Source organism: Podarcis liolepis (assembly GCF_965112155.1).
Source record: "Podarcis liolepis genome assembly, chromosome: 13".
In the NCBI taxonomy this organism is placed as follows: Eukaryota; Metazoa; Chordata; class Lepidosauria; order Squamata; family Lacertidae; genus Podarcis; species Podarcis liolepis.
The window spans coordinates 26,654,051-26,669,195 of record NC_139573.1 but is presented as its reverse complement, the minus strand read 5'-3'; the positions used below and the strand labels follow the sequence as shown (position 1 = coordinate 26,669,195).

Below are 15,145 nucleotides of genomic sequence, written 5' to 3'. Positions count from 1 at the left end.
CCAGAAAAACTGGTGATGTTGTGATTGTATGGTGCCATTCGTACCCAATAGCAGACCTTGTTTATGCAGTCCCTTTGTATAAAATCAATACACTGGGGGTGCAGTGAGTGGAGGGACAAGAGATCTGTTAATTACTATCAAGGGGAGAAAATGCGTAAATAAATGAGGTAATTTACTCAGGATTAATACAAGCAAAGTACAACCCAACCCATATCATACTCCAAGGAGTTCAAGGTGGCACGCATGAATGTCACCCTCCTTTTCATCATTGCAACAACTCTGTTAGGCTAAGAGATAATAACAATAATAATAATAATAATAATAATAATAATAATAATAATAATCATTTACCATTTGTACCCCGCCCATCTGGCCAGGCCTCCCCAGCCACTCTGGGCGGCTTCCACAGAGACCCTAAAATGTAACACGTTACAAACTTTCCTGAACAGGGCTGCCTTAAGATGTCTTCTGAATGTCAGGTAGTTGTCCATCACCTTGACATCCGATGGGAGGGCATTCCACAGGGCGGGCGCCACCACCGAAAAGGCCCTCTGCCTGGTTCCCTGTAGCTTTGCTTCTTGCAATTAGGGAACCGCCAGAAAGCCCTCGGCGCTGGACCTCAGCGTCCGGGCAGAACAATGGGGGTGGAGACGCTCCTTCAGGTATACTGGGCCGAGGCCATTGAGGGCTTTAAAGATCAACACCAACACTTTGAATTGTGCTCGGAAACGTACTGGGAGCCAATGTAGGTCTTTCAAGACCGGTGTTATGTGGTCTGGGCGGCCGCCCCTAGTCACCAGTCTAGCTGCCACATTCTGGATTAGTTGTAGTTTCTGGGTCACCTTCAAAGGTAGCCCCACGTAGAGCGCATTGCAGTAGTCCAAGCGGGAGATGACTAGAGCATGCACCACTCTGGCGGGACAGTCCGTGGGCAGGTAGGGTCTCAGCCTGCGTACCAGGTGGAGCTAGTAGACAGCTGTCCTGGATACAGAATTGACCTGCGCCTCCATGGACAGCTGTGAGTCCAAAATGGCTCCCAGGCTGCACACCTGGTCCTTCAGGGGCACAGTTACCCCATTCAGGACCAGGGAGTCCTCCACACCAGCCCGCCCCCTGTCCCCCCAAAACAGTTCTTCTGTCTTCTCAGGATTCAACCTCAATCCATTAGCCACCATCCTCCAACCGCCTCCAGGCACTCACACAGGACCTTCACTGCCTTCACTGGTTCTGATTTGATAACTGATCTGAGGTCACTTACTGTGCTTCATGGCTGAGTGGGGATTTGAACCCTTAGTCCCCCAATCCTGGTACAACACCCATATCATTCATATCAATGTGCTCCCACTTGAATAAAACACAAGACTGTATTTTGATGCAAGGGGCACATTTTTATCAACCATTTGCATATGCAACAAGCAACTTCTAATTAACATTATCTCAGGTCTGCTGACTTGGAGGGGTGTGTGCTGTCAAAAGGCAGGAGGGCTGGGTTGTCAGGGTACAGTGGGGGGTGGGTGGAGAAAGAGAGGAAGGCAGATTCTGCAGGCCCTGCCCTGCTGGTGCTTCCATGTGGTAGCACATGGAACATGCTGCTAAAGCTTTATCCACCAGGATTGAACACTGAGCCCTGCTGCCCTTCCTGGCTGCACATTGAATTAGGGTTCACAGGGTTACTGCAACAGCATGCTTCATTTAATTCCAAGCAACTAGTATTCAGAGGCACACTGCCTCTGAAATTGGATGAAGAAAATAATAATTGTGGTTAGTAGCCATGGACAACTGTGAAGCGGGAGAGCAGTCATGGTGGGTGCAGGGAGATGCTAGAGAGGAGAAACATGCAGACACCAAGCTTGGCAACCTGGAAGTGCAGCAGTGGGTTATGAGAACAAACACATTTTTTTAGTTGGGTGATAAAAATGCAGCTGGGAGATAAAATGACACTCAGGATTGAGGAATGCTGTGCAGGCAAGAGAGTAAGAGACAAGCCAGCAAAAGGTTTGAGAGGATCTGACTTGGATAGTGACCAAACAAAAAGAGGTATGAAGATGGGGGCAGAAGAGGGGGTGAGTATATGAAATTATGCTGAGGAGGGAGGAAACGAAGGTTGCAGTGAGGTAACTGTAAGAACGCTTAAGGAGAGATTTAGGCCTGCCTAAAAGGCTAAAAAAGAAAATCTATAAGAAGAGAACTCACAGGTCTGCAATTTCATCTCCTCCCAGTGGTGAGGCAAGGGAAGAGCAATAAACAGTGCTGTTACTTGGATGTTGACTATATGCTGGAGCACAGAGTGAAATTACTACTGCTATCCTGGGTACAGCAGGAAAAAGAAGGAAGGAAAGAAATTTTGCTGCTATGATTGTACTCCATGTCCAGAAGGGATGATCTCTAAGTATAAAGGTGGGAGGAATAACTTACACAATTATCTTATTTGCATTTCAATAACACAACATGAAGTGTAAACCCTTGAATGTATAGGGAGATATTTTACAATGCAAAACTTTACACCAAGACTAGAAAACTTAACTATTAATCATTAAAAGTTTAGAGTGTGGGACTGAGTAAATTTGTGTCCATCACTATCTCTCAGTCTAAGAAACCTCACAGGGTTGGTGTGAAGATGCCTTGCCAGGTAGTTCCACTGTCACTGAAAGTCTTTCCTAGATGTTTCCTGTGTGAATAGGATATCCAAAATAAACTTTTTCCAATGGACCATTTTACATTTCAACAATATACTGTGCTTTTAATATTGTTTCATTTAATTGATTTTCATAACCTTATTTCAATAAAGAGCAGGTTATAAATTACTTAAATTAATATATAATAAAGGACGATGCTGCTTTCCGAATTGTGTGACATTTGTTCCTCAACAGCACTGAAAAGCCTTGTGGAATGACACCTTGGAGTTTATTTTACTCAGCCAGATGATAATATCACTTACATTTTCGATAGAACCTCACCATTATTATTTTTCCTGTTGGATAATCTTGCAATGCAGTTTCTATTATTAAGACTTCAAACAAAGAACAGAATAAATAGTCAGCATAGCAGAACAACGTAATGTTTTACTGTTTCATGAAACAACATGAAACATTGTGAAGATTGCCTTTAGAATATGTCTACGTGGGGGAAAATAAATTTCCAAAGTCATCAATGAAATTTGACTCAAATTTTCTGTTTAAGTCTTTATGTGTATTTTTTTTTTTTCAGAATAAAAAATCATCATGACATTATTAGAGTTCTGTGACACCCCCCGAAAAAGTTAAGAACCAATTCTTTAGCTATATATTGGTCAATGTCCAAAATATTTAAAAAGCTCTTCCTTTATTCCAGATATGGAAGCCTGTGTGAAATGTCCAGAAGATGAGTATCCCAAACATGACCAAACTCTTTGGTACTCTTTGGTACTCTTTGGTTAAGTACATCCCCTCCATTCCCAGATACCAATATGCACTCACTGCATGGGGAAATCATACTAGAGTGTAATGAGGGTTCAGTGGCTATGTTTTATGGTGTCTTAGTCTATATGGGTTTGTTGGCCATTGTCAGCTTCATCTTGGCTTTCCTGGCCAGGAAGCTACCTGACAGTTTCAGTGAGGCCAAATTTATCACTTTCAGCTTGCTGGTGTTTTGTAGTGTTTGGTTGTCCTTTGTTCCCACCTATCTGAGCACCAAAGGAAAATACATGGTAGCTGTGGAGATCTTTTCCATTTTGTCTTCTGGTGCTGGATTACTGGGTTGTATCTTTTCCCCTAAATGCTACATTATTATATTCAGACCTAAGCTGAACACCAGGGAACAACTAATCAGCAGAAAAAAGTAAAAGAACATGAGTGCATATGTTTCTTTCTGTTTGTGTATGTAGTTCATTGGAAATGCTGGTGGGAGGGGTGTCATAAGAATTCAGCCATGGGTACTTGCTTAAGCAAATGTCTGTCCTTCAATTCTTGTATGCAGAGTTTGGCCAGAAACATTTCATTTTAATTTGGTTCTCACTTTAGATTGCTAACATCTCCTGCATTTGAATGGAGCCTTTCCTACTTAACTGTTCAGGGTAATGCTAACTCGAATGAAGACGCAATTATAAGTCATATGATTCCTTGTTTTGAGGGTCCTCAAAAAATAATTGGCTTGGAAATAATTTCTCCATATGTGTGTGTTTGGTTGCATATATATCGCCATCCATATGATCAGTGACTCAAAAAACTTCTAAATGGTTTACAAGTACAAAAGCAATTATAAGATATAGCCACATGAAACGAAAATACAAGTTACCAGTAAATTAATTTCATCTACACACCAATGATTGAAATATACCATAGCAATCAATATAGTTAAAATAGCAATTTATACTGAAGGACCTGGGCCAAGCCAAACATAGTAACTTTCAAAGATTCCTGAGTCATGTGTTTTCTTGCTTCTGCAGTTTCTTAGCATCGTATTAACAACTTCATATCCAGCCTATTCCCAGATACATACAGTACACAACATTTAGAGTATCAGCTTCTTCGGCCAGGAAACACTCCCAACCCATTCTTATGTAAACATCATGAACATTTTAAGTACTGCATTGATAAAGATTCTTACTAATTAAATTAACTATCAGTAAAAATAAATGGGGAAAACAATATTTGGGAAAGATCTTCTAGCAGTTTTGTTATGCAGGATAGAACTTCAGAAGTCAGCAACACACTGGGGAATGATAATCATATCTGTCAAAATTGCTAGTTTATGTAATTGACATTTATCACATGTTAGCAAGTGTCTGAAGTAAAGCCATAAAACACTTGTATTCTTCAGAATTAGATCTAGGTAGAAGCAGGGCTCTGTCATTCTTCCGTTAGATTATCTCTCTTTTATATTAGGATATTTTTCAGAAGCTAATTATTCTTCAAAAAACAACAACATACATACAAATAAAGTGAGGAGCTTTAGACTTGGATGTAGACTTTATGAGTCCCATTGATATCAGCAGGAGTCACATTCCACTAACTTATTATTGATCCAGTTCAAAGAGAGAAACAGATGAACAATATTAACTAGAACAGTTCTCCCGCCACAGACCACATAAAACTTGTTGAGGTTCTTTGCAGACCACTTAATGGTCTTCCTTTTGCAGCAATTTTTAGATGCTGAGGTTGCATAATTTTAAGAGGAATTTATTGCTTTTTCATTTTGAATCTTGTATTTTATTATATAAAATTCAAATTGTAAATGTTCTTCACAAACATGCTGTTGGACAGCCTCAACGGAGCATGTAGACCACTGGTGGTCCACAAACAATAATTTGAGAACCCCTGAACTAGAAAACAAAGGATAGAACTAGAACAAACTGGCATACTCATTCTATAGCAGGCGAAGTTGAAAATCAGTGCAGCCATAGTATTATCTACTATTTGATTGAGGCCGTACCTACTGAACCTTTAAAAACCACATGCAATGCTGTAGAGGGTACCATGGGAATTGAAATTTGGAAGGGATTTTTTGTCAACAGGATCATCATGGTGATAGTTTTGCTGCTTACACTGTTGTGCCATACTGTATGCAAGTCACATTTCATTAATTGCAGCATACGTGATGATCCGCTCCCTATTCTTCATGAATTTTACCAGCCAGGGGATCTTGTTATTGGTGGGATGGTTTCTCAAGTCCTCTTTCTCTATAATGTACCTTCTCTAATTGAACCACCTTCACAGATTGTGACTGATGAACCTATGTAAGACACCATCACCTTGCTCTCCCTTCTCTCTCACACACATTTTTTTTTTTTGTAATATGTAAAGACCATATTTACCAGGAACACATATTTAAGGAATACTGCATTTATTTATTATGGTTGTGAAAAGCAGCATGTTGGCAATGCTTGGAGTTGTTAATAAATATTTTGCCTTCTATGTGATATTGCTGGGCACAAGATAATAATAAACTTTCCCTTACAACTGCCAATGAAATGAATGGACCTGTTTGGTTTATCTTTTCTTCTGCACAATGGAGGAATATGCTCAAGGAGGAATATGACATTGTATTATAGTGTATTTCACGTTTAAGATCGGTAAAAAAACTTTTGATTTAAACATGCTGTCTCTTACATGCTCTTCCACATTTATACATATAAAATTGTTGACGACCTAAGCAATATATATAGCTATGAATCCACAAAATGCATAATTTAAACTAATGTGAAATCCTATATGCATATGGTGAAAATACATTAAGGGAGATAATGATTTTCATCACTAAGATGGAATTTGATATCTGTGATGAGTGTTCTCAAGTTTGGTGTTGGAGCTTCATTGTTTGTATTGCTCTGTTCTTCGTTTATGCTGTTGTAAATTAAAAAAGGCTCCAGAACATATTAAATAATTATTCATTTAAAATATAATATAATCTACAAATAGAGAATATATGGTCTATATACATTGGGTTACTTACAGCTTGTTTACCTGGTTGCCATTGTTGCTGGTAGACAATGGGAAATACTACAGCAACAGCAGGCAGCAGTTTGTTAACAAAAAGTATGATCCCAAAACAATTTGAGCATTTAGTTGCTCAACTGAGATACTTTATTTTCATTTCATTTTGAGTTTGTTTCCTTTTAGCTTCACGGCAGTCTTGAATGGGTGTGGATGAGGAATGAAGAATACAAATGTGTTTTTCATTGCTTCTGTCACTGTTGTTTTATTAAAAAGCTGTAACTTACATTGCAGTTCGGTGCCTAAGGACTACCAGCACATCCTGGCCTTAGCCTTTGCTGTAAAAGAGATAAATGAGAACCTCAATATCTTACCAAACATTTCCCTGGGATTCCACATTCTTAATAGCTACACTGCTAGCATGACCTATAAGGCCACCCTGAGCCTGCTTTCTAAACAACAAAGATTTTCTCCTAACTTCAAATGTCAAAATCAGAACAAACTGGTCGCTGTTGTTGGAGGATGTGTCTCTGAAATCTCTGCCAATGTGGCCATCATTTCAGCAATCCACAAGACACCACAGGTAACCTGTGTGCATAGTTTTATGAAAATGAGATACTTGTGAGCTTTGCAATATGGCTGTAAACACCACCATGATTTGAGAAAAAAGTGTTGATGATCTTTTGGATCATGGCCAGCTGATGGGCAGGTACATTTTTTCACTTAAAGAGAAATTTGCAGGGGTGAATGACAGGGGTGTAAGTACAGAGACGAAAGTGGGCATTGAACAGGAGATGTGACTTTTACCTATGGACATTCCATTATATTCCAGGCACACAAAACCAAGCAGTTTTTACACCCCCAGAACACACCAGTATTTTCACCACTAGAAGGCAAGCAGCATTATCACAGCACAAACTCACTTGAACAGAGTCAGTGTGGGATGTTGCCTGCATAGAGACATTGTTTCCTGTGTAGCTAGAGGGAATTACTTTTAAGATTATATTATATGGGTCATGGATCAAGAAAATTTAGTCTGCACTTCTAGTTTTGACAATTGAGGGAGCTGAAGTGTGATAAATAAGGGTAGAGAGTAATTGAGGGGAAAGCCGAGGCCTGCATGTTAATACCCAGTGTGTTATTAAAATCCGTTGGTGCAGATCAGGAGTAGGAAGCCAGCAGCTGAGTTGATCTGAGAAACTGCCCAGGGTAAATACTTGCTTGTATTTGAGTATCTGAAATTGTTTAAACTGTCCAAGCAAGCAGAAATACAACCAGAGGAGCTCTTAGGGCAGATTGTCCCCAGTAGCTGGACTGGGCTGTGGATATATTTGCCTAGAATTGAAATCAGGGAATTTGTCCTGAGGTAAAAGCCACTTAGAGGCTAGTGTCAGGAATGGTGTCTCCCGAGTCTTTAGAAACCGTCAAAAAGAACCACAAGAGAATATTTAGCTTAAAGTTCATTCTGCCTCCAGAATTGGTGTCTATCTTATTCCTAAGCCTACTATACATACTAGTAATAGGATGTTTTGAAAGCATTTGAGTGAAGTGGTTGCAGCAGGGGGGGAAAGTTACCTAAATTGGTGTTTATACACCCCTGAAGCTGAGGGAACTAGTATCACTGAGAAGAAGAACTGAAGAACACAGAAATAAAATCACAATGATGTTATTGCTATGAAAAACTTGGGAGGGAAATGAAATCAAAGGAGACAAATCAAATGTTTAGGCAAGCAACAACACCCATTTGCACACCCATAGGATGCAGGAAACATGGCTTGGCGCTAGGCTGGCCATTTTGATTTGCTCAGATTCCCATTTTCCCAATCCTAAATTCAGTTCTGCACATTTCTGCAGCAAATTGCATTTCTTTAGACAAAATCCTCTCATTTTAATGTTTTTAATGTGTTAATTTCTCCTAATAAACACACTTTTGTATGCAGCTGCGACTAATGTGCATTTTTGCAAGCAATTTCTCCTAATATAATGCAGTTTTTATACTGTTTGCATTGATATCCTATTTTTGTTCTTACTTTCCTATTATATATGCTTGTTTATAAACATTGTTTGGTTTGAGAATGGCTTTGTTTCGATTCTCATATACTTTTAAAATGGATTTAGCTGTAAATGTGAAATTAATTACCCCCCCATCCTTACCAGTATGACATGTGAAATCATTCTCCCAAGATTTCAGCTGATCAGAAAGCAGATTTATGTGAGATTTTGTGATGTGGCTGTAAATAGATAAATACAAGATTAGCCTGAATTTAAAGTAATAAAGGCCCATCTATGTAGCTTTAGCTAGTAAGACTACATGTTGACCACTGTTGCCACACTTAAATAAGAATGCACTCATTTCAGAATAGGTTCAGAGGAGGACAATGAATATGGTCAGGAGTATGGAAAACACATAATATAAGGAAAGGTTGAAAGAAATTGGTATGTTCAGGCTCTTGAAAATGAGTTTGAGGCAGAATATTGCAACACTCTTCAAAGACTGAAACTATTGCCACATAGAAGAGGTCAAAGATTCAGTCTGTACTGCTGCAAAAGAAGTACTTGCTTAAGGTCCAACACTGGGAGAAAAAATACTTCAATAATAGGGCCAATGAAACAGCCATTGATTGCAGAAACTGTGATTCTGGTTTTCAAAAGGATGTTGAACTAGATTTATTATTCTCTTGTAATCTGTTTGAGAAATATTCATGGGTTTCATTACAGCTCACTTACGGATCATTTTTATCCCTACAAAGTGCAGAAATGCTATTCCCATTCTTGTACCAGATGGTGCCCAATGAAGCCCAGCAGCACAAAGGACTTGTCCAGTTACTTCAGCATTTCAGATGGACCTGGGTTGGGCTTTTTGCCGTGGATGATGACAAAGGGAATAGGTTTTTACAAACAATAGTGCCAACGCTTACCCAGAATGGCATCTGTTATGACTTCATAGTAAACATACCAAAATGGAGTTATATGGATGAGATGCTAGACTGGTTTTTTAAGCACATGGATGCTTATATCATTGTCTTTGAAAGAAAGGCCAATGTATTCTTTGTATATGGAGAACCTCCATCCTTTCAAGTTCTAAGAATGATGTTGTTTCTAGCACCCATGGCAGACTTGCCCCCTCTGGGTAAAGTGTGGATTATTACATCCCACTGGGATTTTGCATCACTCTCTATTCAAAAGATTTGGGATTTACAAACCTTCCATGGTTCCATATCCTTCACGGTTCACTCAAATAAACCATTGGGATTCGAAAATTTCCTTCAGATGCTAAGACCTTCATGGGCCCAAGGAGATGGTTTTATCCAGGACTTTTGGGAACAGGCATTCAACTGTTCATTACAAATGTCAAATGGGCAGCATCAGGAAATGAAATACTGCTCTGGAGGAGAGAAGCTGGAGAGTCTTCCTGGTACCTTGTTTGAAATGGAAATGACTGGCCACAGCTACAATGTCTACAATGCTGTCTATGCAGTGGCTCATGCTCTGCAAGCCATTTACAAATCCAGTTCCAAAGGCAGACAGTTGGGAGAACAACAGAAACTGTTTTTTCAGAATGTGCAACCATGGCAGGTAATTACAACTGAACATTTTGAAAAGACTATGTTTTCTTCCAGAAACCAAGAGAATTACTAGTCTGTATGATGCAATTCCTGTTCTGTGGTGCTTCTCATTTCCTTTCATGCCCCCACCCCTTTTTGGATATCTATTTGGATAAGTATTGGTTGCCCCATGATAAAATATTGTTATTTCTATTCATTAACTTGGAGCTTATGGAAATTAATGATCATTAGAAATATCAAATAATCATATAAGGTTTCCAATTCAATAATAAGACATGACTGCCCAATGGATGAAGTCACCACATACATTGTTGAAATGTTTTGAAACAGTTGTTGCTTTGTTGATACTTTCTATTTAGGTCCATCATTTTCTAAGGACCATGTTGTTCAACAATAGTGCTGGGGATTCAGTGTGTTTTGATGATAATGGAGAATTAGTTACAGGTTTTGATGTAACAAACTGGATTATTTCTCCGAATGGTTCGTTGTTTAGGATCAAAGTTGGAAAATTGGACCCTCATGCACCTTTAGGAAAAGAGTTAAGCATAAATAATGATCAAATTGTGTGGCATAAAGTTTTTAATCAGGTGAGATACAGTTCTGTGGCATTTGATGTTTTGACTCAAAATTTTCAGAGGTTTTGAGGACATCTAACTATATTTCAACTTTGATTTTTGTTAATCTCAATAGGAAGTATTATTATTTCATGAACCTTTTTGAAAACGTTATTATATTCCAGTTCTAATTCTGATTAATTCCAATTTTATGTTTGATTTTTCCTCTCCCCCAATAAATAAATAACTTATTTCATGAATTGATTTCAGGATGGTGGGCTCAGTATTATCTTTAATGGACCCTTTTCATTTTAACAGTTTTTTCCATATTTAAGGGAGCTATATCCACCTATCTAAAAAGTATACGTTTCTACATACACTACTAAACATACATCTCTCCATAGAGGCAGTGAGTAAGCAATCTCAAAGTTCAAGGACACATTCTAGCCAATGAAAACAAAAACAAGAACCTGGAAAAGAAAATGAAACATACAAAGTCCCTCCACAAGTAAATCTTAACTAGGCAACACAGAGAAAGGTGAACCAGCCCTTCTCTCATTTGGGAGTTTTCCTTTCTTCTCCCAACCTGCTTTTTTGTGTGATCTCTTATGCTCTCATTACTAATCTCTCTTTAGTGTTTCTGTACAGGTGCTTCCCCTTTCTGTGTGCAATGACTACTGCTATCCTGGATATAGCAGGAAAAAGAAGGAAGGAGAGAAATTTTGCTGCTATGATTGTGCTCCTTGTCCAGAAGGGAGGGTCTCTAAGTATAAAGGTGGGAGGAATAGCGGGCACAATTATCATATTTGCATTTCCATAACTCAAAATAACATGTAACCCCTTGAATGTATATGGAAATATTTTGCAACACATAATTTTAAACAAATCATAAAATACCTTTCTAATAATATTTAAGAGTTTCAAAGAGTATGGGATTGAGTGAATTTGTGTCCATCCCTATCTCTCAGTCTAAGAAACTTCACAGGGATGGAGTGAAGATCCCTTGCCAGGTAGTTCCACAGTCACCAACAGACTTTCCAAGATTTTTCCAGTCACAATAGGTAAAGGTAAAGGGACCCCTGACCATTAGGTCCAGCAGCAGACAACTCAGGGGTTGTGGCGCTCATCTCGCTTTACTGGCCGAGGGAATGGAGTACAGCTTCTGGGTCATGTGGCCAGCATGACTAAGCCACTTCTGGAGAACCAGAGCAGCACATGGAAAATGCTGTTTATCTTCCCGCTGGTGCGGTACCTATTTATCTACTTGCACTTTGACGTGCTTTCGAACTGCTAGGTTGGCCGGAGCAGGAACTGAGCAACAGGAGCTCACCCCATCATGGAGATTCGAATCACCAACCTTCTGATCAGCAAGCCCTAGGCTCTGTGGTTTAACCCACAGCGCCACCCACGTCCCAGTCACAATAGGGTATACAAGATAAACGTTTCCTAATGGACCACCTGGCATTTCAAGTATATACTCTTCTTTTAATATTTTTTCATTTAATTGATTTTTATAATCTTACTTTGATGAAGAGAAAGCTATAAATTATTTAAATAAATACATAATAAAGGACATTTCTGCTTTCTGCATATCCAATATCAGATGTGAGAACTCATTGTGGAAAATTTGTTCCTTAGTGCAACAACCTAATGTTTTACTGTTTCATGAGACAACATGAAACATTGTGAAGATTGTTTTTAGATTCTGTCTATGTGAGAAAAAATAAAAATTCCAAAGAAATTAAATAAATTGAATCCAAACTTTTCTGTTTATGTTTTCATGTGCATTTTTAATCCTGATGAAGGTGTCCATCATTAGATTCTTAAAGAGGTCTGTATCACCGAAAAAGTTATGAACCAATGCTTTTGCTATATATTGATCAATGTCTGAAATATTTAAACAGTTCTTCCTTTATTTCAGATATGGATGCCTGCGTGAAATGTCCAGAAGATGAGTATCCCAACCATGGCCAAACCCAATGCATTCCCAAGGTCCTAAGTTACCTCTCTTATGAAGAAGATTTAGGGCTCATCTTAGTTATCTTGACTATTTCTTTTTCTTTGATCATAACATTCGTACTTGGGACTTTTATGAAGCACAATAACACTCCCATAGTCAAAGCCAACAATCGGACTCTCACCTACATCCTTCTCATCTCCCTCCTGCTTTGTTTCCTCTGCTCCTTTCTCTTCATTGGACAGCCTGGAAAGGTGACCTGCCTTCTCCGACAAATCACTTTTAGCATCATCTTTTCTGTGGCCCTTTCCAGTGTTTTGGCAAAAACCATTACTGTGCTTCTGGCATTCATGGCAATCAAACCAGGATCCAGGATGAGGAAATGGATAGGGAAAAAGCTGGCAAATTCTATTGTCCTTTTCTGCTCCTGTATTCAGGCTTGCATAGGTACTCTTTGGTTAAGTACATCCCCTCCATTCCCAGATACCGATATGCACTCCCTGCATGGGGAAATCATACTTGAATGTAATGAGGGTTCAGTGACCATGTTTTATGGTGTCTTAGTCTATATGGGTTTGCTGGCCATTGTCAGCTTCATCTTGGCTTTCCTTGCCAGGAAGCTACCTGACAGTTTCAATGAGGCCAAATTTATCACTTTCAGCCTGCTGGTGTTTTGTAGTGTTTGGTTGTCTTTTGTTCCCACCTATCTGAGCACCAAAGGAAAATACATGGTAGCTGTGGAGATCTTTTCCATCTTGTCTTCTGGTGCTGGATTACTGGGTTGCATCTTTTCCCCAAAATGCTACATTATTATATTCAGACCTGAGTTGAACACCAGGGAACAACTAATCAGCAGAAAAAAGTAAAAGAACATGAGTGCATATTTTGTTTTTTTCTGCTTGTGTATGTAGTTCATTTGAAATGCTGGTGGGAGGGATTTTATAAGAAATTGGTGATGTCTACTTGCTTGAGGAAACAACTGTCCTTAAACTCTTATATGCATTCCATTTCAACTTGGTTCTCACTTTGGTCGGTTAAAACAATTCCTGTTTAACTGGTCAGTGGAATCCTAACTTGAATGAGGGCACAGTTATCAACTCTGATTATTCCTCCTTGTGCGGGTCCCAAGCATTTAAATGGTTTAGAACAAATATCTATAAAAATGTGTTTGTATGTGTATCCACATACACATGATCAGTGCTGGCATTATTCGCCCAAATGACTTAAGTACAAAACCAATGATACGATATAAAGGTAAAGGTAAAGGTACCCCTGCCCGTACGGGCCAGTCTTGACAGACTATAGGGTTGTGCGCTCATCTCACTCTAGAGGCCGGGAGCCAGCGCTGTCCGCAGACACTTCCGGGTCACATAGCCAGTGTGACAAAGCTACTCTGGCAAGCCAGAGCCGCACACGGAAACGGCGTTTACCTTCCCGCTGATAAGCGGTCCCTATTTATCTACTTGCACCCAGGGGTGCTTTCAAACTGCTAGGTTGGCAGGCGCTGGTTCCGAGCAGCAGGAGCGCACCCCACCGCGGGGATTCGAACCACCGACCAAGACCTAGGCACTGAGGTTTTACCCACAGCGCCACCCGCGTCCCCATGATACGATATAGCCGCATGTAATTACAATGCACAGTAAATCAATGTCATCTGAACACCAATCATTAAACTGTACAGTAAACATATTTTTTAAAAGAGCATATTAATCAAAATAGTTATACCAACATTTTATACTGGAGGAACTGGGAGAAGCAAAATATAGCAACTTTCAGAGATTCCTGTGTTTTCCTTTCAGAGATTCCTGTGTTTTCAGAGATTCCTGTGTTTTCCTTCTTACACATATTCTTAGCATAGCGTTAGCAACTTCATATCTACTGGAAAGGGCCATCCTCCAAAAAGCATAACAATAAAAAGGTGTTAAAGAGCTCCGGGAAGCCCCCATCCCATATTGGTTTTTAAATAAATAAAACTAAAAAAGTTAAATGAAGCTTTCAACTTCCAGCAAAATCACCCCGAATCACCTCCATTCACATTATAATTCACTGACCCCTTATATAATTTGAGTATTGAAGTCCCCTTTAGAGTCCTGTAGGACAAAAGTGATTAACCCACTTGCGGGTCCTCTGTAGTACCTTGCGGGGCCTCTGTAGTACCCATAGTATTTTCTTCTACATTTGCCATTTAAGGGTGTGAGTGCCTGTGGAATTTCAAGAGAGTGGTTTATATTCACGTATTGTCTCCCCCCCCCCCCCTTGAAATTATAAGGTGCTGCTTTTTCGTGGATGATTTAAAAGTACAAAACTAATTTAAAAGCTCTGGGAAGAGCTCTGGGAAATGCACAACCAAAAGTGAATTTTAAAATAATAAAAATCATGAAATGGAGATTTTATCTATCAGTAAAATAACCCTCACTTACTTCAATTCAAATAATAATTCAATGACCGTTCCTATAATATAAGCACTACTCAAAATTCACTTTGGGGGTTTCTAGAGCACAGTCCCATTTGTCTTTTAGGGACTGCCATATGAGGTGGAGGGGCTTTCTTTGAGTAGAGTTCTGAGGAGAGTTGTTTGAAGTAATTCAGAGAGGAAAGATCCCAAAGACTGCAAGGTATGTAAAAATAATGTACCAGAGCAGGACTCTATATCAACTG

The 15,145-nt window shown here is 39.3% G+C and overlaps 1 protein-coding gene across 1 annotated transcript; it reads left to right on the top strand.

Moving 5' to 3' along the window:
- Positions 1 to 1,916: 1,916 nt before the first annotated feature.
- On the top strand, positions 1,917 to 13,732 carry LOC310691671 (vomeronasal type-2 receptor 26-like; the record flags this gene model as incomplete). The annotated part of the gene is made up of 7 exons (XM_083471537.1): positions 1,917 to 2,037; positions 3,331 to 3,391; positions 5,567 to 5,713; positions 6,705 to 6,993; positions 9,129 to 9,986; positions 11,179 to 11,305; positions 12,452 to 13,732. The coding sequence occupies 7 exons, from the start codon at positions 1,917 to 1,919 to the stop codon at positions 13,351 to 13,353; spliced, it is 2,505 nt and encodes an 834-aa protein (XP_083327663.1). The 3' UTR covers positions 13,354 to 13,732.
- Positions 13,733 to 15,145: the final 1,413 nt, after the last annotated feature.